The sequence below is a fragment of the Colossoma macropomum genome, unplaced genomic scaffold, assembly GCF_904425465.1.
Source record: "Colossoma macropomum unplaced genomic scaffold, Colossoma_macropomum, whole genome shotgun sequence".
Lineage (NCBI taxonomy): Eukaryota > Metazoa > Chordata > Actinopteri > Characiformes > Serrasalmidae > Colossoma > Colossoma macropomum.
Window position 1 is genome coordinate 5,469,466 of NW_023494802.1, and position 27,766 is coordinate 5,497,231.

At 37.3% G+C, this 27,766-nt stretch overlaps 1 protein-coding gene across 1 annotated transcript in view; it reads left to right on the top strand.

The window, feature by feature from the left end:
• Window positions 1-27,766, top strand: part of dgkaa (diacylglycerol kinase, alpha a) — a 68,153-nt gene that overhangs the window by 11,349 nt on the left and 29,038 nt on the right. Inside the window, exons 2-8 of the mRNA XM_036590647.1 lie at window positions 15,696-15,783; window positions 17,807-17,883; window positions 20,626-20,740; window positions 23,774-23,848; window positions 23,935-23,984; window positions 24,316-24,390; window positions 25,905-26,021. Of these exons, the coding sequence (XP_036446540.1) occupies window positions 15,708-15,783; window positions 17,807-17,883; window positions 20,626-20,740; window positions 23,774-23,848; window positions 23,935-23,984; window positions 24,316-24,390; window positions 25,905-26,021 (585 nt within the window). The 5' untranslated portion in view covers window positions 15,696-15,707. The remainder of the gene's footprint in view (window positions 1-15,695; window positions 15,784-17,806; window positions 17,884-20,625; window positions 20,741-23,773; window positions 23,849-23,934; window positions 23,985-24,315; window positions 24,391-25,904; window positions 26,022-27,766) is intronic.

Consider the following 27,766-nt stretch of genomic DNA (forward strand, 5'->3'; position numbering starts at 1 on the left):
TTTCAGGAAAAAAAAACCCAAAAAGTGTGTATTTACTATATAATGTAATTCAAAGAAGCGTCATCAACTAAATATAATATCATAATTTTCTATATATAGTGTCCACTCTTCGCCTTAATTATAGTTTCTGTTCTTTCCAGGAGACTCACTTTCAGTTTTTCAAAAAAAATCTGCAGGGACATTTTCCCACACCTCCAAAGTTCAGTCTTAGAAGTTGGTTTCATTTTCTGATCGTCACAACAATCCAAGTAAAATCTAAATACAAATGTAGATTCATTAGACCATAAAACCTTATTTCACCTTGATGTCCTAGTGTTCCAGTACAAATTTTCTTCTTTGTGGTCTACCTCCTTTTCTCAGTAAGGGCATATTGACAGCTACACATCCTTTCAGAGCCCTAGTTTTGAGTTGTCTTCTCACAGTGGAGGCCGATTTTCGCTTGTATAGTCAAACACATTCTGGGGTGGTCAGTCCATTATTATGAGAACACCAGTGGCTTTTCTTTTTCTCTAAGGAACAGCTACACATCCTTTCAGACCAATACCACTGAGTTGTCTTCTCACAGTAGGTTGGACAGAAAAAACGTATGGATTTTTGAGATCAAGCGAGAGTGGAGCTTGGTTTTCTCTCAGAGATAAAAGCTTTAAGTGCTGTGAATTTGATGGCAATATCATCGTTTAAAGTCAATTTTTGGAAACTAACATTTTTTGTATTGTGGATTATCTTATCTCTTCAGAAATATCTTCTGAAAATGAATAACTTGCACTTAATGGCCCGTTTTGACCAGAAATGAAGTAGATGAATAATTTTGTATGTATGTATGTCTAAGCTAAGAACCATTTAAGAGTTTAGCGCAGAACTTTTATGCACAAAAAACATTATCTTGCAAGTCATGTGCTGACGTGCACGCATTTTCCAAAGGAGGGCGCCCATTTATAGACATGGAGTAACCCCTTGTTGAAGATGAATCATGCTTGCATCTGCAGGTGGAATGCAAACTAGACTGTTTGAAGGCCAAGTGAGTTGAACAGCGTGGGAGGAGGCCAGGGAAAGACCCATTAGCGTGTGCATATATCTCTCTCTCCCTCTCTCTCTCTCTCTCTCTCTCTCTCTCTCTCTCTCTCTCTCTCTCTCTCTCCCCGTCACCCTTGACAACCGTCTGACGAAGCACAGCTGATGGGGAAACTCTTTCCATAGTGACCAGGCTTGCCCTTCCTTCTCTTCACTGGCCAGATGTAATCTGAGTGTCCCCTTGCATAAGCAGGCATGATTTCATTTGATTTCTTTTGATTTGATAGAGCAAATTTGATGAACAATGACAGACAGCAACAAACTGAGGAAAGAACCGCACCCGCTTTTTTTTAATAGAGGGCAGGAGATGAACTCCAGTAAGTTATAAAAGAGTGAGTTCTCTTGGCACAGTGCGTGGGCGAGACGTCAGCAAACAAGTCAGAGCAAACACCAATTAAGCTGCAGAAAGGAAAAAAAACACCTTTTACTGTAAGCGTTTATGACTGGAAGCCTTAATTAGTGACAGGCCGTGAAAGACCTTTGACCATGACACTCGTGAAACAACTGCAAGTTCTTCTAGCATGAAGTGTAAAGATACAGTATCTTTACAGTAGAGTGCTAAGTGATATGTTTTATGGGTTGGGTGTTCTGGCAGTGATGGTTAGATACACCCAGAGGAGTAACAGTATAGTCTATAGGGCTGCCAAAGATTATTTGAGTAAAAATTAATAACAATCAATTAAAATTTACCTTGCTGATGAAAAGGTGATTTGCGATTTGTTGGCAACTTATATGATTATAATAAAGGAATAAGCCATAAAAGGCTCTACATTATTATGATTTTATCATGGGTAAGGGGTGCTCTTAGGCATAATCGAGGATAATCGAGTTATAATGAATAATATGTTTTAATTATTAAGTTTTAACTTATAAGTTATGTCTAATAGTAGTCGCAGTATATGTGATCTTTATCTTTCACCAAGAAATGTAGTTTGTTTAGCAAATGCTACTGTTACCAAGCAACCCTGAACTGCTGAAGGAAGACAAGAACATCAGACAACATTACTTATTGCAGTCATTTCACACACTTGTCATTTTTCGTCATATAATAATACAAAATATCATAATGTAGCACTGTTTAAGGAAGAAACCTCTGCATCATAAAGAGTTTTTTTCTCACCAAATTACCACCTCAGTGCTAATTTCTGGTAGTGCCTCAATGCAATTTCCTTTATTGTGTTAGCATCAAGCTAACTGTGCCACACAATCGTTTTCTCACACTGGGTCTAATTCTACTTAAGGAAGATATACTGAAAACACAAACATTAGAAGCATGTTAGAACTAACAGATTATTTACTCACTTACTAACTTTACTTTTTTGTTTTGCACTTTCACAGTGATTCATTCGATAAATACCTCAATTCAAAGCCTAACACTGAATCTTTTATCCTGTTTAGCTTGCTATTTTTTAGCCTACTTCTTAAGAAAATGACTTGTCAATCCCCAATTTAAACAAAACCAGGATCTTACTGCATATTAGTGCACTAGGTAGTACATGTTAATGTAAGCATTCACTGAAAACAGACTTCAGAACCTGAACCATCTGGTTCAGAATACATATTTTACAGGGGTATTTCTACTATTTGTTGGGTAGTGCAGCATAGAATCCCTCAGCCTCATCAATTTGACCGAATCACTATTTTATTTTGTTTTGATGTTTTCATCCATCTCAACAATATCCAGCACACGTGTCACAAATACATCATACAGCCATTAGGCATCCCTGTGGTACTAACAAATCCTGACTGCTAGCCACTGATCTGTAAGCTGATAAATGCACTCTAGCTAGCATTAGCGTACCTCTTATCTAACAAAATTGTAAGGAAAGAAGCAGTTTAGTCTTTATTCAGCACAAAATGGATTCCAGAGACAGTTATTTTTACTTTCAGTCACAGAAAGAAGCCAGACTGAGGTAAGTTGTCTAGATAGCAGCTACCTTGCTAACTTTAGCATTTCCCTTATTGTCCTCCTCATCTGACAAGCTATTTCTGTTGTTTTAGTGTTCAGTTCTCTCCATTGCGACGATGATTCAAAGACCATTACCACAGTTACACAGCTGAAATAATATTTCTGACTTCCTAGCTGTAGCGTTGGCGATCTGCCTTTCATCTGCATTCACTAGCAAAGCAGCTGTAGTTTTTCAGAAGTCCCTTCCATTTCAAGATGGTTTTTCAAACCGAATCTACTGTAGTAGATTCCAGAGAGATTTATATTGAAGAGATTTATTATTGTATATAAATGTTATTCTCAAAGACAGTAATCATTGAAAGAATCATTAAAAAGGCTATGCATAGTTTGTTATTGTCCAATTAAAACTATTTTTTCCAAAATCTTCCTTGAATACTCATAAAAAAACTGGTGAATTACCCAATAACTGATGTAATTGACAGTAACAGGCCTACAGTTTACTGATCAAGGGTTTGTTTACGCTTTACCCTTTTTTGAATACCCTCTTTCATAATACATGGCGTTTTACTACATAAGAGAGGCGTATACTGCAGCACACGATTTAAGGGAACCTCCAACTTTTGCATGCTGCAGCTAACCACTACAGAACACCCCCGCTTCACCGCTGACATTTCCATAACACTGGTCACATTTCCCTTTTACTGACTAAAACGTCTTGTACCAGCTCATAAAGATGAGTATCTTGCGAGAGTCATAGTGTTCTCTCCCACACACACACTTGGGTCACCGTGAAATTTCACTTAGGAACGGCTCTCACAGGAGACTGAATGTGGGCATGTAGAGCTGGCTAGAAAATAAGCACACACAAACGCACGCTCAGTGGGTCTTCTGATACAAATTCATGCATTAACATTCATGATCGTCCACGCTCGTGGTATAAATTGCATCCACCTGTTTTTGTGCTATTAGAGCTAATCAGTTAGCTGAGCATGCAGATGTGGATGTGTACTTCAGCGCTGATAGCAGATGTACTCATTTAATGGAATGGTTCACCGAAGAATCAAATTTACACATTTTTCCCCTTCTTACCCCAAATGTAGTCGATCAGCCAATAAATGTTTGGTGTCTGTAGTTTGGTCAGAGCTATGAGGCTAGTGTAGCTGCCAATGGAAGTCTTTTTTGGGTGACAAGGAGTGAATTCAACTGGCTGGATCCCTAGTAGCAGGAACATTGGGACACTGACGACTCAGTTTGATGCGACATGGATGTGGAGATGGCAAGAGGCAGTATGCCATTATAGGCCTCGGTGATATCTAAAAATAATTTGCATGATATTTTGTAGTTAAAAAATTAAGATTATTAATTATATTGCCCCCACCCCACCCCAAACAAATACATTCGGTCCACTACAGCTTTTACCTAGCGTCTGTTCCATTTTTAGTGTATATGCTTTTTTTAACATTATGTTTTGATGAAAATCATTACTAAAACCTCTTTTTAAATTTAGTAACCCAACATCTTTTGAAAACAACTTTACCTGTCATTATAATAGACATTACTGCAAACACGTGTTCATAGACTTCTTCTGGTGTCGATTCATGGTGACTTGTGTGCTAATAGCGCTCCCTGCTGGAGAAACTTCAGACTCCACCGATTTGCAAAGCCACGTCTGAGTGCTTTACAAGGCATTTTCCGTCATTGCAGTGATGTTTTCATAATTCAACTAACCACCGGGAGCAATTTGTAAGATTTTTAGTTCACAACATTTCAGAAATTACTAAAATGATCAACAGAATGTGAAGAAATGATAGTTTTGACATTATGTCCAAGATGTCTATATATTGTGTTGCAGAAATATCTACTGAGGTTAGCGTGCTAACCAGCTGGCCTTGGCCCATCCTGTTTCGTAATACCACTTTGTAGTGAGTCACTGTAGTGTCGAGTCTGCCGTGAGTCCAACATGGGAGGACGAAAAAGTAGCATGCCTACTCCCAGCAAGAAACCGCAGAAAAAAGTGACATAAATAGAAGCAAAATGAAAGTTAACACTGAAGTTGCTTCCCACCGCAGGAGACAGCTCTTGGCCAGTAAAGAGATGAAATTTAATGCTGAACTCGCAGTGTTTCTCCTAGACTAGTAAGTAAACAGGGTGATGAGGAGGAACTGTGCGGAGTGTGAATTCTACAGTTTGCGTCATTTTACAAATTGCTCCTTAAAGTTGTACAGAAAATACTGAAATGTTTACTCAGTAAATCACAAACAGCACAGACAGTGGGGAATTTACTTCACCATAGGCATAATGTGTTTTTGTTTTGGTACTGAGTATTGTGATACTATTACTGCTGTCAAAATCAGCACAATGGCGTGATATTGTTCCACAAAATTTTTAACACATTTCCTAGTTTGACTCATGAAACTGTCTGTAGGCTGAAGCCCAGCTGCAGCGCACTGTGTGTTGTTATGATAGAATCTGTGACTGTAGCTCTCTCATACAAATATAGCAATTAAATGGCTTAAAGCAGTACTTTGCAACCTTCAGCAGACTACACTGGACAGGGCTCGTTAGAGACTTTTGGAGAAATCAATGAGCAGCAAACCAACAAAAACAGCAGCAAAGTGGAGCTCTAGTTCCCCTCGAGAGCCTCTACTGTAAAAAGAATCTACAAGCTGTTTGACCGAGAGCAAGAGGCTACAGTCACATCAAACCAATGACTGTGTGATATATGATATATACAGTTGTATGCAAAAGTTTGTGCACCCCTGGTCAGATGACATGTTATGCTGATTTTCTAAGTGAAAATGAGTGAACACATGATGTACAGAGAACACATTTCTGCACATTTTAATGCACAGTTACTGTTTATTTGCTGAATTTAACACATTAGGGAAACAAATACAACATAAAAAGTATGTGTAGAAGTTACAGTCCATTTTTTATTGCAGAAAAATGCCATATTTAAGTGTGCCCCCTGTAGAGAAAGTGTTATTTTCACATAGAAAATCAACAAAAACATAGAATTTGACCAGGAGTATTCAAATTTTGGAGTGGCTGGAGCATATTGCTCTTACTGGATGTTGGCGATGAATTATTGAAAGTATTAAAGACATTCTGATGAAGCTTTGTCCACTTAAATAGCTATAACAAAATGCACTGCTTTTTAAATGGAAAAAAAATATTTCTTTAGATTTGAGCAAATAAGACAGCTGCCTTAATTACAATTACCACCCAATATACAGTACTTGGTATCATAAATAAAATGATATTTCTGGTGTTGTGGTGATCCAACTGTGTGGGGTTCATTTTAAAATGAATGGAGAAGAAGCAGGTGAAGTTTCTTGCACTGAGCTTTACTGAGCTTTTATAGTTGAGTCTGAATGTTTGCACATTCATTTTGAGAAGGACGTGTACCTGCACCAGATTAATCTGCTATTATGCACAAATAATTAGAGCAAAGCGACAGTGTGATGGAGAGAAAGAGCGAGTATATGAGAAAGAGAGAGAGAGAGAGAGAGAGAGAGAGGCCAGCCGTGCAGCCCTTATCTGTCACACACACCAGTCAGCGGATCGCCTAAACAGGCGTAAAATGAGCCCTTCAGGAAATGTCAAACCAAACGGATTCACTGTTTCTGCAAAGCCCACAGTTTGTAGAAACGGCCTGTTTTTCCACCAGCCTCTTACTGCAGGGTTAGAGTGAAAGCTGTGTTGCTTAATTGTGCTGGTTGTCCGTGTGTCGTCAGACACATGTTGAGGTTTCCAGTGTAATATATAAGCTATATTTAGAGATTAGAGGCCAACCAGTGTATTCACTCACTGATAAAGTGGGCTGATGTTGAAGTTTCACTACGAAGTTATCAGTAGTAGTTTTCAGCAGTGACTTGCTTTGAAGATGCTTGTTTTATGGTTTTAATGAATGCACTGCTCTAAATTGTTCATTTCTGAGCATTTAAATGGCTCCAGACTTTTATTCCGCTCTTTACAGTGCAGAGTTAGCAGTCGACTACTGCTTGTCATTATTACAACAACACACGATGAACACCACCATTACTGAAATAACGAAAACATGTAAACTGCATCCACTTAAGCTTTAATGAATTAGACTATTTTATTGATTTTCTAAGTGAAAATATGTTAACATATTCTCTACAGAGAACACACCTAAAAATGACATTTTCTGCAAACTTTAGTGCATAGTTTCGACGTATTTTATTTATTTATTTATGTATTTATTTTGAGTTTAACATATTAGAAAAAATTAACATTAAAACATAAAAGGTGCCAAAACTTTTACACAACACGTTGTTGTCTATAGAGGATGTGTTAACTTACTTTTCACTTTCACCAAAGCATGGAATTTGATTAGGGGCACTTAAACCTTTGTATACAACTGTATGAAGAGAACCTTCACTAGCTTTTGGAATCACTTCTCATAATAATAATGGCTGTTATTTTATTAGTAATAGCTGCATATTAAAAATGGAATGTACACTGAAATACTATAATCTAGACACCAGAAGGTATTTCAAGTTTTTAGGAACATCAAGAACGTATTAAATGAAGCATTCTGGATTAGAGGTTCATTCTCGATGTTCTAGAGCTTTCTCAGGACTCTTCTACAGCTTCATCAATTTGGACATGTCTAACATTTCTTATAAAGTTTACAAATTTCTGTATGTTGAAATCAAATTTTTGAAGTTAGTAGCAGCATCAAAATACACCTATTAAAAGTTAGTCTTTGCCTGATGCTGTTCAAGAACTGGTAACACTTGAAACTTGAAACCTGCTGCATAACATTGACATAACCATGATATAAACGTGCTATGGCAGATGTTATATGCTGTCATGAGTTGTTGTGACCGATCTTGTTCAGTAATATAGCAGTGGCTTGTTACCATTATCAGCAATTATCATGGCAGTTTGTCAGATCTATTTTTTGTTTAGTGTACTCTGTTTAGCTGTGGCAACAAACAAGACGTCTGTCATAACCATTACCATGAATAGTAACATGACACTGTTATATTACTGGACATAATCTGTCATGACTGCTCATAAAAGCAAAAGAGATGTTTATGGGATGTTTTTGTCACTGTTGTGTAACAGAGCTTAAGAATAGTGCTACCACAGAGGCACTTTTGGTTCCCAAAGGAACCTTTCATGGATAGTTCTTTAGAGAACCATTTTTCATAAATGAGATGTGAGCATGTAGAACCTTTTCAAAGTTCAAAGAACCTCCACATAATGTAAGAACCCATACGTTTGCTGTAAAGAACCTTTATGTTATGTGTCCTGTGTCCTGTGTTGTTCACCGTTGAAAAAGCAGTCCAGGCTGAAACACTCCATTATAACTTTAAAAGGAATGGGTGGGGCTAAACCACCGCAGGATGAGTAGGGAGGTATAGTCTTGTGCAAAGGTTTGTGCACCCCGGTCAAATTACATGTGAGTTTTACTCCAAAATGATGTGAATGTATTTGTAACAATTTTGATTATAGTGAGTTTTTGGAAGGAATAACATATAATAATGCAAAGCATTTTTATTTCTCTCATAAAGGTGGTATTAGTTGTAATGTAACATTGGTATTTCTTGCATGCACAAAGCTCACTATCAACAACATATATCATTAAAAAAAGAAGAATCCTTAGATCCTTTAATACATTTTGCAGTGACACTTTTCAACGCATTCGCTACAAAGAACACACTTCTGCACACTTTAATGCACAGTTACTGTTTATTTGCTGAATTTAACACACTTGGGGAAGAAATAGAACATAAAATATGGCAAACATTATGGCACATTTTGTATTTCATGTTTTATTTTTTTAACTTAAAAATTAAAAAAGAATCTAATTTGACTAGAGGTGTTAAAACGTTTGCATATGACTATATGTAAACATGTTGGTTTTCTCAATAATAATTCATTCAAAATGGGCTGCTGTTGCAGCTTAGATTCTATATCTGGACATATATGACAATATTTATCGTTATTGTGATAAATTACATCACAAAATGTCACAATATGCTTTTCTGAGTATGTCGTGGGTCTGTTTGATTAAAAAAGAACATAATATGTCCTCTTTATTTGGATTTAGTGCAGCAGTGTGTGAAATGTTGAATGCAAATAATTGAATTCATAATTTTTGATAGTATTTTTAAAATGTGGGCTTACTTTGTCTGTTTTGTCTTGATCAGATGTCAGAAAAAATAAATATTGTGAAATATATCATATGTCGTAAAAAACTTGCTGAAGTATTATGTTGTTACGATTAACCATATTGCCCACCTCTACATGGACCTTGTGTTTTAAAAATTGATGTCGGTATTACAGGCAGACATTTTCGTATCGGTCAGGCCTAATAGTGAAATACTGCTGGTGTGCAGAGTAGCAACTGCTACTTCATGAGATGTGTGTCTCATGCTTCATAACTCCTTGCTAAAAACGAAACCTATACAGTATGCTTCACTTACTCGCTCTTGCTAATTCCCCCCTTTTGACAGGGGCAAACAGTCCTGTTATTAGGTTAAGTTTTTTGCCCCCCCCCTGCCCACCCACCCAGTGGAGCAGGCCGCATAAACAAAGCTGCTAGGCAACTGAGCTAACCTTTTGAGGGAATTAAGTGGGGCCGCCGCGACCCTTTGTTAGTTCACATGACATGCTAGGAGTGGGCGTTCAATCCTGACTTTTCTGTCTGTTCTGCTGCCTGGAGAGGAGGTTGGAAACTGCTACTGCGCAAAAACATGCACAGTCCATTCACTGATCGGTTTAAATACATGAGCTCTGCTTGCTAAGTGATGGCTGAAAAGACATGGCTAGCTTGATGTTGAATTAAATAAATAAACTGTCCTCTAATGAATGTCAGATTTTTCTTCTTGTTGCTTTTCAATCAGGTAAGAAACAGTTAATGCAGAGGGTTTGTTAGCATAAAGCAGCTATTTGCTGCTGCTTTGTACATACTGAGCTTCAACACTCAGTTTCATGTCCATCAAAGTGCATTCAAAAATTTCACAGTAAAATTACTGTAAATTACTGGCTGTTGGATGCCTTACTTTCACAGTAGGGTGCTGTATCATATAAACAGTGAACAACAGCCACATAATAACTGTGGACTCTACAGTCTTCAACCACACAATTATGGAGATGTAGCTGTATTCTGCTATACATTTACACAAATAAGTTGTCGTAAATTACAGCTAGAATACTGTAGAAGTAATACATCTCAGTAACCAGTAACTTTTTTTTAAATTACATACAAAATCGCTGTTTTTAATTTTACCAGACGTATAACATATGTTAGTTAAAATATATCAATGAACATATTTATTCACCATGTTTTGTATTGAATATGTGCAGAATATACATTTTGAAAATATAAATACACATATTACAGACATTTTAAAGTAGCTTATAATTTGCACAAATGTGACCAAAAACTCACAATACCATCATTTTTGTCAATACCTCGGTGTTCCAGTATTTAAACAAACAAACAATAAACAGCTTAAAAGTCTTTATATTTTTGGTATAATACCTAAAAATTGAATCGTACAACACTCAGTGTTCACGGCTTTTTAACCATCGTATCCCATAATGCTATAATGCTTTGTAGTGCAGCTGTGTCAACCTCACAGTAATATACTGTGTTATTACTGAAAATATGTTGATAAGTTGATTTCTTAAATTGATTTGAATATTGTGAAATCCTGGCAATTATTAATAGTGCTGGTATGACTTGGTATAGCTTATTTTGTCTAAATAATGATTTAACACTTTCCCAGATAAATGCTAGAAGCATTTGCTGAAACTCTTTTGGCCTAAAGCTGGTTGAAAAGCCCGAAAGGATTGAGTGTTGCTGACCTGTATAGTCTTTAACCCTTTAAACCAGGGATCAGTTCCTCACTCTCATGAACACGTAACTTACATGTTAGTTTCATTGTAGTTCGTGAATAATTTGTAGTAGTTACTGAAGTCTTAATACCTTAATAATAAGAAATATAAAATGCAAACTGACAAAGAAAACATGTTTATTTGCATTAAAAATCATTTAAAAAGCTACACACTCAAGAATGGTTCTACAGAGGACCAACATAAGGTTCTATGACCTGTGACAGTAGTTTTTTTTACAGTATAGAGCCATTTTTTTAATATTCCTTAAAGAAACACATACAAGAGAATCTCTGTCTTTGAGAAGAACCATTTGACCATTCAAATAACTTTGTAGTAAAGCCCATACCCCATTTTTATTTTTAATTTTAATTTTATTTTTCCCATGAGGTCCAGTTATAGCATTTGTGTGGGTTTATGTACAAAAAAACATAAATCATGCTAGCATTACTATTTTCTTACCTCTCTTTATCACTTAGAATAAAACAAGCTGTTTTTGTTACTCTGCCTTTAAGACCAAGCTCTGTTCTGATTGGCTGTCCTGTACTGGGCCTCATTCACAAAGCAGCCCAAACTGAAACACTACTTATAACTTCAGCGCAATTGGGTGGAGCTAAACTGCTGTAGGCTGAATACATATAAGTGTGCTTTTTCTTGTGACATCACAAATGAGTGAATTCGGCGGTTACATAGTCTATCACACTATTTGTTTTAAAAAAGGCAAGAAAAAATTCAGTTTTATATGATATGGAGCCTTTAAGCATTCAAATGGTTCTTTGAGTTGTTTGGTTCTATATATAACTGCTGCCTTCATGAAAGAGCCCTCTTTAATAAAGTAGGTGCCCCAAAACCTTTGAGAGACAGCGTATGTATTCTCTTGGAGTATTTATAGTATGGATCTTGTTATAAGGCCCAAGTTCAGCTATTGAAGTTACATAAACAATACGAGGCAGGAGATGAAGCCATCAGCACTGTGCTTAAGTGGGTCACCCATTTGAACGGCAATTAGTTCCCAGCAGCTTCTTTTGGAGTTCCCTGGAGGAATGGGTAGGAAGTGAAGTGAGTCTTTAGCCCTGCAACATTCTGCAGCGTGTCCCTGGACGGCTCTGTGAGCCAGAAGCCCTTTATCATCGCTAGACTGATCCATTTCCCATCGCAGATGAGACCCAGACACACGCACACGTTTAGTTTATTGCACACGGATGTTCGGATGTGCCCATCTGGCCTGGAGCAGATAGATATCCTTGTGTTATACACAAACAGTACAGTCTTCGCCCAGAGTGCGTGTTCCTAGTTGACCGTCAGACAGTCTTTGAGAGAGTGAATGTTCCTATATTCATATATGTTCCTACATATTCTTACTATAGAGATGGGTAACAATACAACGTGTCATAGGATTACGTTGTATCCCATTATATTGTAATATATCATATTGTATCATTATGATGTGGCTAGCATGTTTAGATTGAGGCACTATAAAGCATGGCTGTTGTTTAGTGTTTCTATGCTGCTAAGAAAGCAGTCTGATGTGTCCTTGTACGTTTATAATGCTGAAAACTTTTATGAACATTCAACCATTAACATATTATTGAATGGAGACACCACTGTATCATATTGATTTATGAATATCGTATATTGTAACACCCCTAAGACTTACTCTGTCACTCATTGCTGTATAAGCTTATGTACTGTAAAGTAAAACTGTCAACATGCTGTAAATTGTATATTTTTTCCATTTTTTAAGAATGTGGGAAAATGGACCTGTAAATTACAGCAACAAAATGTACTTGTAAAAATACCTGTCATTTGCTGTTAATTAACAATATTTTTTAGTGTTACTTATGAAGCCTGTATGAACCCAAAAAATTGAGATTTGTTCCCTCAGTATGTCACAGTGGTTAAAGATGATATTATAATAGGGTTCTTTATTTTTGCAAAAGACATCTAATCCATTAAACACAGAAGTTTTTGGGAAAGTGGAGCTACCAAACCAGTATTGCTACTACATGCTTTACTGGCTGCTTGTTTAGATGTTCCTGCAGTTTTACTGGACAGAGTTTCAGTTACGGTGAGATATTATCACAGAAAATTGCAGTAGTCACATCTGTGCTGTTTGAAAAAAACTTTGCATTTATGTACCCTTTTTTTCACATAATTTGAAAGTGCCAGCTGCTGTTTATCCATCGTCAGAACCTCACTGTGAACGGACCAATGGAAATAGTCTAAAACGATTCTGGATAGAAATTAGTTACATTAACTTGTATCAAAAGTTGATAATGTTTTTTTTTCTTCTCCTGTAAAATTAGGCCTAATTTTTACACATACAAGGCTGTGTTCACTCAACGACAAAGCATTTGTTTATTTTCCAGCACTTTCATGTGTTTATATACGGTTCTATGCAAAAGTATGAACACACACCCAAATGACATGTACTGTTGTTTTTCTAAGTGAAAGTGAGTCAACACGTCCTCTACAGAGAACAAACCATATGAATATGCCATTTTCTGCTAATTTTAGTCCACACTCTCTGTTTATCTGCTGAGTTTAACATATTATGTTAACATTTCATTTAACATTTTATGTTTTATTTTTCCCCAATTCAGTTAATTTCAGTAAATAAACTAATTGTGTGTTAAAATGTACAGTAGTGTGTTTTCTGTTGAGGATGTATTTGAATACATGTGCACAGCTGTTTATATATAAAACAGGTGATGCCTGTAATATGTGTTCATTTTAATGTAAGTGTGAGGTGAAATAACAGTCAGTGTAATTAAAGTAAGAGCTAGGGTTCACCCGGTCGTCAGGAGATGGTGGGTTTGAATCTCAGCGATGCCATCTGGGGCCGGGAGTCCAAGAGCGTGTGTGTTAGAAGCTTTGTGCAAAATAGTGAGAGAGACACTGAACTTTACTGCCAGACCTTTTACTGTTTTTTTAGCAGTGTGTTTAAAAGTGCTATCTTTATAAATTATGCCACAGTACACTTTTCTGAACATATCAGAAAATTATGGGCATCATCATTACTACTGATGTAGTACTCAAGTCTGGCCTTGGTCTTTGGTCTTGATGTCTTTTTTTCTCTCTTTACTGAATATCAACAAACCTTATCAAACAGATATAAAACAGAATAAAATAGACTTTTCTCCACATGTTTAAATTAAATCCTAAAAGAAGAAGGACAGAAAATAACAAACTCACTAAAATCATTTACCTCCAAAAGTTGCAATTCCACTGTAGAAAGTATTAATAATTATTAATAATATAATAATAATAATGTTTTCAGGCTATATATTAATGTTATATTTTTCAACACATTGTATACAATAAAATATTGTTTATTAGTATATATCATGTATAATAAATGATAATGAACGTACAGTTAACTAGTTTTTTTTCCCGCTTCCTTCTTTTTATTTTATATTCTGAAAAACATCTCAGTCGTGTCTCAGTCTCAGCCACTCCCTGATGGGTCTTATCTTAGACTCGCTTCTAGTGATCTTGAGTGCTACAATTGTATGTGTCACAAAAAGAAAAAAAAAAAACAGATTTAGACCAAATACAGAGATCCTGTAAACAAAGCAGTACAGTAATTGGACATTGTTTTCTTTTTTACCATGTTTGTGTATGTTTTTTTTTCTCTCCTCTTCCTTCTGAAATACTTAGTTTTTGCTCTTATTGAATAAGAAGAGTTTGTGTACTACTGCTTTTCTCTAGTCCTTTTATAATTTGGCAGGTCTGTTTTTCTGGTGCGTCCCTGTCTGTGTCACCTCGTTCACAAACCTCAGAAACGATCGTGATTCATATTGTCCACCTTTGCGTTTCACTGTTTTTTTCCTGCTCCGCTTCACTCTGCGATGATAAGTGAAGGCGGCGTCTGTACGTGTTGAGATCTGTACTGTCTGATGATTCCAGTGATTCAATTTGCAGCATCATCACAGGACGCATCTTTCATTTGTGAGACGCAAACGCGCTGTTAGTCATTTTACATCTGAGCTCATTTCTCCTTCAGTACTTAATGAAGACTTCACTTCCGCATTTGATTGTCGGGTGTAGTGCCAGAAATGTGATTATGAAGGAGGTTTCTGAAATCAAATGATCACCCCATTCTCTCTCTGTTTCTCTCTCTCTCTCTCTCTCTCTCTCTCTCTCTCTGTTTCTCTCTCTCTCTCTCTCTCTCTCTCTCTCTGTTTCTCTCTCTCTCTCTATTTCTCTCTATTTCTCTCTCTCTCTTTCTCTCCGTCTCTCTATTTGTCTATCTCCCTCTCTCTCTCCCTCTCTCTGTTTGACTCTCTCTCCTTCCCTCTCTCTCTCCCTCTCTCTCTCTCCATTTCGCTTTTTCCCTCTCTTGTAATATCTCTCTGTCCCTCTCCCTCTCTTTCATTCTTTCTCTGTACCTAAATATGTTTGGTGTTTTATTTTATTTTCTCTCTCTCCCCTTCATCTTTTTCTCTCTCTTTTCCTATCTCTCTCACTCTCTCTCCCCCCTTTCTCTCTTTCCCTCTCTCTCTCTCTCAAAATATATATCTTGTGCTTTTTTCACTTTCCCTCTCTCACTCTGTCTCTCTCCCTCTCTTTCTCTTCCGTTCATCTCTTTCTCCATCTCTTACTCCCTCTCTTTCTTTCTCTCTTCCTCCCTCTTTCTCTCTCTTTATTTCCCTCTCTCTCTTTTCTCTCTCTTACTCTTTCTATTTGTCTTTTGTCTCTCTCTCTCTCATCCTCTCTTTCTCTCTCTCTGTACAAAAACAATTATGTTTTATCTCATGAACTCTCTTTTTCTCAATCTTTTCCCATCATCTCTCTCTCTCTCTCTCTCTCTCTCTCTCTCTCTCTCTCTCTCTCTCAGGCCGCTGGCAGGATGTCGGACTCTGTGGAGCCGGAGGGGAAGGAGTTGAGTCCGGTGGATTTTATCCAGTTGCAGCAGTACATAGACTGTGAGTCTCGCTCGCCCACACACTGCTCTGCTCAGCCTTAGCCTCACACTCCTCTCAGCACCACCGACGTGTGAATGTGCTCACTGCTGTGTGTGTGATGGGAGAGAAAAAAACTAGCCTGTAGCTTCATGTCAGAGTTTCAAAGAAGCATATTTGATTCTCTAATATACTAAAAAAGGGATGGATTGGTCTACATGTGCATATCATTTCAACATGCATACAATATATGATGTTAAATGTCCAGAACTCAGTAAACAGAAAGACAAAACTGTGTTGCTGTAAAATGTTATTCATATTGAAAAGATGTACATCTTTTAAATCTCAAACACACAATGACACCTTATTCAATTTAAAAATTGATAGAAGTAAATGACCTGCTGCTATATTCTCCATGCAGAGCACACACCACACTTTTTGAGCAGGTAGCACTGGTGCTAGAAAAGTATTGTAGAGCATTGTAGCACTGAGATTAAAAAGAACTACATGACAGTACTTCTACAAAGTATTAATCCCCATAAATAGACAGAACAGCAGCAGCATGCCACAAATTTTAATTTAAATGTTGGAAATATAAATGTTATTTCTAAAATATTATGTTTGAAAACAGTACACAAACATGATATTATATGTTTTATCAAATTAACTTTTTTTTTTGTAAAAATATGCTCATTCCAAATTTATTGCCAAAATAGCTGAGACAGGAGCATGTTCCCCACTGTGTTACCTCACATTTTCTGTAGACAACTCAAAAGCAGTTGCTTGGGGACCGAAGACACCAACTGATCCCATTTTGAAAGCAATTTTTTGTTGCTACAAGTCTACAAGTCGTATACAAGTCTTCAGCTGCACAATTGTACAGGGCTTTCATTGTTGTATTTGTGCTTCATAATGTACCACAAGTTTTCAATGGGACTGCAGACAGGCCAGTCCAGCACCTGCACTCTCTGATTACTCAGCCATGCTGTGCAGAATGTGGCTTAGTGTTGTCATGTTCAAAGTGTGGATGTCCCTTAAAAAGACTATGTCTAGAAGGCAGCCTTTGCAAAAGAGTTAATGGTGCTCTCATAGATGTGCAAGTTACTTACTGATACGTATGACAGCCTATGGCTTTTGAACTTTATGCTGGTATCAACCTGCATGGTCTTTTTCCTTTTTGCCCAGAAAATAATTTCCATAAACCGTCTGAAAGTTTGGCTCGTCAGACCACAATACACGTCTCCACTGTGTATCAGTCCATTTCAGATGAACTCGAGCCCAGAGAAGTCAGTGGTGTTTCTGGACGTTGTTGATAGATAGCTTCTGCTGTACATAGTACAGTCTTAACCCCTTTAAGTCCCAGTGTTATTACATACTAAGGCTTTTTATTCAGTATCTACAGGCACTTCAGTGCAAACTAGTTAAACTATTCTTAGGTTATAGCAGTGTGTAATAAAATTTTGGCCCACCAGCAGGCCCTGGCCATGAAATGGGTTAACTGTGTATATTGTGTTTATTGACAACAGTTTGTCAAATTGTTCCTGAGCGTGTGTGGTGATCTCCATCACCAAAAGGGTGGTTGTTTTTAATGCAGCTGAGGGATCAAAGGTTATGGGCATTCATTTGTGGTTTTTGGCCTTGGCCTTTATGCACAGATTTCTCCATTCCCTGAATCTTTTGATGATAATATGCACCATAAAATCTTTGCAATCACTCATCGAGGAATAGTTGGGTTATTCACTGTCATATTTTTTGGCAAAGCGACCCATCCTTGTTCAGGAAGGGCTAGGCCCTTCCTGGAGTTCCTTTTATACCCAAGCATGATTGCGTCAGCTGTTTAAGGTGGTTTTTGAATATTTCACAGTGTTCCTAGTCTTACTTTTTTGGAGCATATTGCAGTCATCAATTTAGAAGCAAATATCTACAAAAAACAATGAAATTCATGATGCATCACTTTTTTTCAGTGTAGTCTGAAAGCTGATGTTTCTTTCTCTTTCTCTCTCTCTCTCTCTCTCTCTCTCTCTCTCTCTCTCTCTCTCTTTTACAGACTGCAGTTTGAAGGTGAAAGATGTGCTGAGGGAGTTTGATGCAGATGGCCGCTTGGCGCAGTACAGGCACGGAGAGGTGAGAGAGGGGCTGCCAGTGTCAAACGCTTCACAACACACTGCCTGCCCTTTTCATTCTGGCAGACCACCACTCAGAGGGGACTCCTCTGTTCCTCTGTGTGCGGCAGCGCGTGGCCGAGCACAGCACTCCCACACACAGACACGAGGCTTCTACACATGTCTTCATGTTTGATCCTTACCAGTACATGATCATCACAAGAATGGCTGTTTTTAACGAAAACACTATGATCATACATGCCATTATACCCACTGTATAGCTATTAGTGTCATTGTCCTGTCTATTTAACTAATTACATAGTTATATATGTGTAATAATGTGATTACATCATAAATTACATATTTAAGTAAATAATTACATTTAACTCAAATTTACATTCTGCACTGACAGATTTGAGTCTGAGAAAAACTTATTTAAGGTACACATTTGGACCGTAAAACCATTTTTGTGCCATTTTGTAGCTTTTAAAATTAATGAAACATGTAGCTGCACAGTACCTTTTTTTCTGACACTGTACACCAAAATGTTCTGAGAAATAAATGAAAAAAATATTCAACTGTTTCTATATCACTGTTCAAATTTAGGCAGTTTGTTACTTTGACCATGCTAAGGATTTTATACAAAAGGGTCAGGGTTTTTTTTTTAAACAAAAAGGTCAGATTATTACATCTGGAATCCATTCTAACACAAGTGAACACTGTCATTCAAATAACTTCTGAAATTTCCTTGTTTTGCTGCTAATTTATAACGAAAAAAATTGTATTTATTTTATAAATAAAATAGCGTTTTCACTAGCCGTCTTTTGGGCCTCATTGCACAGTTGTATGCAAAACTTTGAGCACCCTTTTTTCTAAGTAAACTCTAAAAAGAACACATTTGAATACACAATTACTGTTTATTTGCTGAATTTATCATACTGGAAACAACATAAAATGTAGCCTGGGCAGATGTTAAGGCACATTTTTTCCATGTTGAACGCAAATAAATTGAAACTGCACAATTTGAATGTGTTCTCTATAGATGATGTGTTCATTTTAATTTCATGCAGAGAATTAACATGTCATTTAATGAAAATAAAAGCACAGATGCTGATTAAGATCCAGTTTGTAGGCAAGTGCTGTGCTTAGGCTCTAAGGGAGCCAGTGCTCTATGAGAGTTGTTTTGTAAACATGCACGCTCAGCACACAGGCATACAGTGCACAGAGCGCGACAGCTATTGTGTCATCTGACTCCACTGAGCTCAACTTTCTCATGCCTAGAAATATGACTGAAATATGAGGAATGTCAGTGTGGGATATGTCTTATGTTCTAGTCTACAAGACCAACAGAATGCTCCTGATTTATTTATTTATTTATTTATTGGTCAAATTTTTTGACAAATTTTTAAACCCAAAGTGCAAAACACATAGGTACTTACTTATTTAATATATATAGGACATATTATTATGACATTACATTACATACTGTGCTGTGTAAAAGTTATAGACTGCTCTGATGGAGTAAATCTCCCAAAATAAATGGAAGCTATAGTAAAGATAAAGGATGGACACACTAAATACTGAAACATATGACATTATGTTTAGTCACTGAGTTGCTTAGTTGTGAACTTTTCTGTTAAATATGTTTTTTAGATGCTTTTCTGGCACCAAAAAATGAATAACTTATTCTGAGTGGCCACTTTGAATAGAATTTAAGTATAATATAATAGTCTCTGACCTGAGAAATGAGAAATAAGTATGGGACATATCATCACTGACTGAACAAAACCTTGTATCTCCAAAAAAGTAACTTTACTGGAGACTTTCAATGGAAGTTAACATGACATGTCAATTTGGACCATTTGTTTTGGCCTGTTTGCCATGAAATGTTGACAAAAAAAAAAAAAAATTGACAGAAACGGTGATACATGTTTTTTGTTTCGACAGTGATGACATGTATGACCACACAACACTGTATAAAAACAAACCGGTTTCTATGTGCGTGTGTGAGACAGGGCTCCAGCATGCGTCATCATTTTTCCACTTTTACAACAAAGGAGCACAGGTGTCCGCAGGGCTTTTGAAGTTTAAGTATGTCTCGCAGAAAGAGGACAGCAGGAGTGTTTCTGTGCTGAAAGAGAGAACGAGGTTTGGGTTTGTAGTGCAGGTCCAGCGGGACACCTCATCAGACTCCCCTCAGGAGTCCCTCTGTTATTGTTCTGCCCGTTCCTGTGCATTTTTAGTGACCTCTGCTTTCTTACCTATCAGCGATACATTCAGAGACGGTGTGTTTGTCTCATTAACTCATTAAAAGCTGCTTGCAGAGTAGTTGGCGAGCTTGCGTGTCCATGTTGGTAAATAAAATAAATCAGCATGTGGAATTGGAGCTTGCTGTGTGCTACTGTGTTTTCTATCACTGTATAAAAGAAGCTCCATGCTGCCTGTACTTTTGGATGTGCTGTGATTCTGACTGAGAGTGCACCTACATTCAGGATGCGATTTGCATGGTTATGGAACCACTTATTATTATGCCTCAGCATTAGAGGGGTTAAAGCACCCATTAAAAGTGTCAGCTTTTAGACAGCACTGGTGAAAATGACAAATGGGTTCATTTTGTATTACGTAACAGCAAGGTACTCTTGCAAATAGAACCTGTTGAATAATTCACAGTGTGTGAGAGCGATAGTGATAAACGAGTATGCAGAAGCACTCCAGCTGGTTCATTATTGAAAGGACGCTGTTTGTCTCTTCCACATGTCCTCAGTGCATCGATGAGCATGGCTTCCGGCTCTTCCTGAAGACGTATCTGGAGGTGGAGGATTTCCCAACGGATCTCTGCCAGCGCCTCTTCAGATCCTTCCAAACCTCAGACCAGACCAGTGAGTATCTCTCCCTTCACTCTCTCTTCTTGTTTATCATGGCAACTTCACTCGTCTACAGTTGTGTTTTTTTTTTAATGAAAGAGTTTTACAAAACACGCCGTTCACTCACCAGCATGTGTATATATATATATATATATATATATATATATATATATAATATATATATATATATACACACACACACACACACATACTGGTGGCTGTTGTCAGAACAAAACCTCATATCTCCAAAATGATAACTTTAGGTAAGAAAAAAACATACTTTACTTAAAAAGTAAGTCAAGTCATTTTTCATGTTCTGACAGTGTGTGTATATACATATATGTATATATGTATATATATATATATATATATATATATATATATATATATATAATGTTTGTGTGTGTGTATGTATAGCGCTGTTGTCAGAAGAAAACCTTGTATCTCCATTTTTGACATTTTTCAGTTTTTGACATAATTTGAAAATGCCTGTTGCCCTTTACATTGTGTGTAAATTTCATGATGAATGGATCAATGGATGACCCAAAATTACTTGGACAAACGTCTGGTTCCATTGACTTACATTAAAAGTAGGGTATGTTTTTTGCTTCTCCTGTAAAGTTACCATTTTGGAGATATGAAGTTACTGAGATCACTATTTGTGTATTATATTTGTTTTATCCCGGAAAGGAAAATATACAGGCCTACAAACAAGTGAAACATGACGGTTTTGCTTGAATTTGCTTTTTTGTCCTTTCCTACTCTGAAACACAAGTGCCTGAACATGAGCGTGTTGCCAAGGACGTGGTGTTAAGGACGTGGATGAAAAGGCAGAGATAGCACAGCTGTATTGCTTACTAGGCTAGCTACTCTAGCTGATGTTAGCTATGTCCAGAAACAATAAAAATATATATCTCTGACAACTAACATGTTGGCAGAAAACACTTGTGTAGAAGACAAGAAGTCCTCATCAGCATGCACGCAGCACACTGGGTCATTAGGTCATCTGAAGGGGCAGCCCCTGTTACTCACCCAACACGAACACTGACACGACCAATGTCCCTTGGCTGTTTTTGAGTAATAAAAGACGTTCCTCTGCTTACTGCTAGATTTTTGTGCATCAATAATGCTGCAGCCCTGGTTCATTTTCTGCCAAAGTTCATTTTTATGTAAATATCTATGATACTTGAATATCACAATTAGTCAGATTGCACATCCCAGAGTCGCTGTCAAGGATGTGTATGGGTGCTTGGTTAACCATTTGAGGCGGCAGTATTTTAATACTGAAATCACTGTATGGGTCATTGTTATGATTCATTGCAAGAAAACGGAGAAAGTATACAGGCTAACAGTTCAGTGAAGCACCAATTTTATATTTGAACAGGACTGTAAACTGTGAGAGTTTTGCTACACTTTGCTACTATGAGCAGTGACATGAGGTGGCAATAACCAATCAAAAAATGGAACACGCTGCACTGACCCTGGTTTCTGTGGAAGATTTGTTCTGTTGCATTTGCATAAAAATGTAGGCAAAGCTGATCACAGCAATGTCTGAGGTTACCATGCTGTATGCAGTCTGTGTTTAAATAACGTTACTGGGACCTCAATAAAAAAGAGGTGTAGTAGAAGAAAGTGTCCTCTCATTTTGTAACGATGACCATGACAATGAAACTTCAGTGAAATGATAGCTTAGCATAGCCTCGTTGTGAACTGAGCTTATGTTACAGGCTTAGTTAACTGTTTTGTCTAATGGATAAGAAAAGACAGATGCAGGTCATCAATGATCAAGTGAGCAAAACGGTTTAGCCAACTAATTTGGATATCTAAATTCAGTTATTCTTGTCTCATGTGTTGTTAGTTAATAAATATAGTCTACACTGGCTAAGCGCTGGGTGGTAGTGGCTCCCATGCTGTTAAAAATGAACCACACAATCCGGTCAAACTTGCTGCTTGCCTGTTCTCACTCCAAAACCAGCAACCAGTCGAAGGCTGCCCAAGCAACACTGAGGGATTGTATCGCTGACTGTGTGGAGAGAGCGTGGCTGGCTCTGACGCTGCATTTTTGCTAACTTTTTTGGCTAACTACTCTAGCTGAAGCTAGAACCAGAAACAGTGAAAAGATATTTCTCAGAAAAACGAACATGTTGGCACACCGTTCACAGAGGAGAAAAGACCTCATGAAGAAGAAAATGAGTCCTCATCAGCATCCAACGTTGCACTGATTAGCTCTAGTGAACCTCCGTTACTCATCTGACAGGAAAACCTACTGAAAGCGTTCGGCTGTCCAGTGATGTTGCGTGAGTGGCAGTTCGAAAAGAAGCGGTGGTTGGTTTCACAGGTCTCAGAGGAAGCCTGTGTTAGCCTTCACCCTCTTAGCGTGGATAGCATTGTGTGACTGGGGGAGTCCTGACTAACAGGTGGAATTGGAAACGACTAAATTGGGGAGAAAATCGGGTAAAAATCCAAAAAAAACATCAGAAGACGTTTTATAGGCAGAGCAAATGTGAGTAAATTTTGATGGAAGATTAGAGAGACAAGAATTTTGTTTTTTAATTGATATGATATGATGAATATGACCAGGGACATGAACTATCAAGGTAAAACAAGTCAGGTAGACTTAAAACGTTGTCCGGTTCCTGGCTGTCAGGAAGCAGATTTATCAGTGCAACTTCTAAAGGATGTAGACGTGTCAAAGGAATGGCTGAAGGTTATTTTTTTTAAGTTTGTGGCTGATTTCTTGCTTCTTAGGTGAAGCAGAGAACAATGAGGCCAATCAGAAGAGATCATTTACATATATTAAAGGAACAGCCTGTTTAATTCTAAGGACTAAAGAGATGTTGGAAAAATGAATTGTTACTGTTTTAGTGAATGTATTTTCAGGGAAAACATGCAGGAAAAATTATTAATACGAACTTTTAAGTTTTTCTTAATGTTGTCTACATGTTTCATGAACCACAAGGAATATTAACACTGTGCACATTTCTCTAATTGATGTAAACACCTTTTCGTTTGCTCTGCTTATTGTTTTGTCTCTGTCCCGTCTCTAAGGGGAGGTCTTTCTTAAAGATGTGTCCTGTTATTTCTCCCTGCTGGAGGATGGGCAGCCCCGAGACAAACTGGAGTGTGAGTTTTAACTTGTTCTAACATGTGCCTGTTTCCATGAGCTCATAGGATCTGAGAGCTAAATCCCATCTCTTTTTTTCCTGCAGTCGCTTTCAGGCTTTATGACAGAGATGGCAACGGCGTCCTGGACAGTTCAGTAAGTGGCTTTTGGGACTTTTAGTGGTGTTTTAGCTGAAAAGGGCATTTAAGGAAATAGCAACTCGGTGAGATTGACTTTGGAGCTGTTTATTAAATATGCATTATGTTTACGCTGCCCAGAGCAAATGCAATTATTGTCTACTAGAGGGGCCATTAGAGCATCTGTTCTGATACATTTAACCCTTTATCTCTGCCTTTTAGTGGAAGATTGCAATACAAGCTTTTCACATTTTTTATTAGGACAACATACTTGACCTCATCAGATGTTTATGAATGATGAGAAAAACCTGTTAATCAGCTTTGTGAAATCTCCTCTTTCCCGTCGGTAGGAAGTGGACCGGATTATTGCCCAAATGATGCATGCAGCCGACTACCTAGGCTGGGATGTGTCAGAACTCAGACCTGTGAGTTAACCGTTCTGTCTGTATGTTTATGTTTGTCAGAAGGAGTGAAATACCTTCATAATGTGCAACATTTTTTCTGCACCTTCTCCACCTTTGATGATAGAATTTATCAGAATTCCTTCCCAGTATTTACTGTAAAAGACTGCCAACTAAAATAGTACAAAACTCAAGTGGGGACTGCATCTGAAATGCTTTGGCCTGTATTCAGTTACAAACAGTACATGTTTTACTTTATGAACTTATAGTTTTTGGAAATATATACTCATTCCAAATCTGATACCTCCAACATATTAAAAAAAGTTAGGCCAGGAGTTTATTCACCACTGTGTTACATCACGTTTCCCTTTCAACTGGCTTTTGTTAATTGTTCCGGGGGGCTGAAGACACAAACTGATCCAGTTTTGAAATCATAATTTTTTGCCTTTCTTTTGTTATATATGTCTTGAACTGTGAAACTGTATGGGGCCTTTGTAGTCACGATTTCCTTCTTAAGGCATCACGTGTTTTCAGTGGGTGACAGGTCTAGCACCTGCACACTGATTATGCAGCCATGCTGTTGTAACACGTGCAAAATGTGGCTTGGTATTGTCAAGTTGAAGTAAGCATGGATGTCCCTGAGAGACATCAGCTGGAAGACAGCATGTGTTGCTACAAAATGTGTAAATGTCTTTCAGTATTAGTGGTCCCTTCACAGATAAGCAATTTACCCATGTTATGGGGACTAATAGACAGTGGCTTTTGAACTTTACACTGGCAACAATCTGGATGGTCCTTTTCTTCTTTGGCTTGGAAAACACAACGTCCATTATTTCCATAAACATCTGAACGTTTGCCTCGTTACACCACAATACATTTCCACTGTGCATCAGTCAATTTTACATGAGCCTGAGCCCAGAGAAGTTGGCAGAGGTTCAATGTTATTGACATACGACCTTTCACCGTGTGTAGTACAGACTTGACTTGTGGATCCAGTGACGAATGGTGTTTATACTGGTTTTTAACACAGTGTTGTTAATGCAGTAAAACATTAAATATCTTGTATTTGTATTGTTTCTGTGTCAAATCACTGCTTTGTTTTTATTTTCATTTCACATACTGTCCCAGCTTTTTTTGGAATTGAGCTTGGTAAATAAAAATGTGACACATTTGATTTATATAAAAGTAGATACAAGAAAAGTTCTCTATACTTGGATATTTGATTTATGTTAAATGTGATAGCAGGATTATATGCATTTTATCAGGAAAACAGATTACCATTGATAGTACCGTTTTTTACTTTTTAGCAGCATATGTACACTATATGTGCTGTTATTCTTTTGGGCACTAACTATGGGTATCTTGAAAAATGTATTATTATTATTATTATTATTATTATTATTACTATGTTTTTCAACCTCAGTCTTTCAGCAAGTTAAATCACTACAGTGAGTTACACAGGTAGGACACACACTTACACCATGCTCACTCTCTCTGTCTCTCCCTCTCTCTCTTTATCACTCTCTCTCCCTCTATAGGTGCTGAAGGACATGATGACAGCGATTGACTCAGACAGCAGTGGAACTGTATCGCTGGATGAGTGGGTGGAGGGGGGGATGAATAACGTCCCTCTGCTGGTCTTACTGGGACTGAAGGTGAGACGCACACAAATACATATACACAATATGTGTATCTGGAAATAGACACGCACACTTACACATGATCAGTCATTAGAGGTACAGTGCTGTGCAAGTCTCAGGCCACCTACATGTACACTCATGTCACGCAGCCATAAGGATGCTAGATTATGTTCATGATTTCTATTTATGAACATATGCAGTGGGGTACAAAAGTCTGAGACCAGTAGTAAAAAAGTTGCTATTTAGCATTCTTTTTTCATGTTTTAATACAAATCATATTATCATCATAACAGCTTAAGTGAAAAGTATAATCTTTGAAATACTATATGAAATTAAAATTCAGAATTTCTTAATAATTAGTATACACCCCTTTTTGCTTTAATGACAGCGTGCACTCAAGCTGGCATGAGCTCCAAAAGTTTGTGCAAAAGCCTTTGATGCGTAGGCCAAATTCACCCGAGAGTCTGAGCAAGAGCTTCAATAAATAAGAAAAATCAGAACTTTTTGTACAAAGGCTTTAAAATGGTCAATGTCACAAATTACGCTTCAATAGTGGCCTAGAAATAGTGCAGAATCTTGAATATTTCTTCTCTGTTTTACTTTTTTACTTTTTACTTCAAAATTCTCAAACATTGTGCTTGTTTATTTCCAGGTTTAAATAAAACAAAATCCAAGATTCTCAGTGTGGTCTCAGACTTGGACCCCACCGTATCTTCAGTTAAAAATTCAAGACAGTTATCTGTAAAAAGAAACAACAAAAATTGTTGCTGTAATCGTGAAACATGACATTTTTAATTACTTATAAGTTTATTAATATTTGTATGTATTTATCACAAGGGGACAAAGCCTAGAGGCAGGACATGCAGAATACGTGCCAAAATGAAAAACAAACCCTCTATTGCGTTGTTTTCACGTCACTTGACTTCTTTACTGAAAAAATGCTTGAGGATTTGCATTTTAAAACATTTTTAAAACTTATCAGAATTGAATACAATCCGGCTTGAAATAAATTGTAATAAAGACATGACTGTACAGCTTTCCACTGTGCAGTACTTAAAACAATGTAAATCAGTGTAATGGACCCTTTACTTTTCATTTTGCCACATTTTTCACGGTATTGTGTGCACTGAATTTCAGTGTTTTAGTTGCATTTCAATGAGGCAAATGCATTTGAAGTATAAATAAAGAGGTGAAGCGACATAAAAAAAACATCTGTTCAAAGTACTGCATGGTGTAAAGCAATATAGCCGTCCCCTTTCAAGTAGATTGTATTTAGTTCTGACATGAATTCAGCATTTTGTTTTTAAATGCAAATCCTCATGCATTGTTTTTCAGTAAAGAGGTAAAGCAACATGAAAATATTGTAATAGAGGGTTTGTTTTCACTTTGGCACATATTCTGCATGTTACTATGGAAAATCACAGAAAAATGTGCTGGTGGATCTCTTCTAATCAGCAAACAGCATTTCTTTTTCCTACAGTATTTCTACTTCACGATCGTTTTATTCCTGTTTCGCTTTAAAACAGAGGCAGATACTGTAAGGGTGGGCAGTGAGTGAGAGCCAAACTCCTCATATCCCCTTTCGACGTTTGAGACATGGGAAGTAGTGGTTTAGTTGGGCATGACATACGACACTGACAAGAAGTGGTGGGCTGAATTTATCTCTTCAAACATGTACATAATTTCCACACAAATAAAATATATTACATCAGTTATTGCCAAAAGTAAGGAAGCTGACTGTGTTGATGATGTAGGTTTTA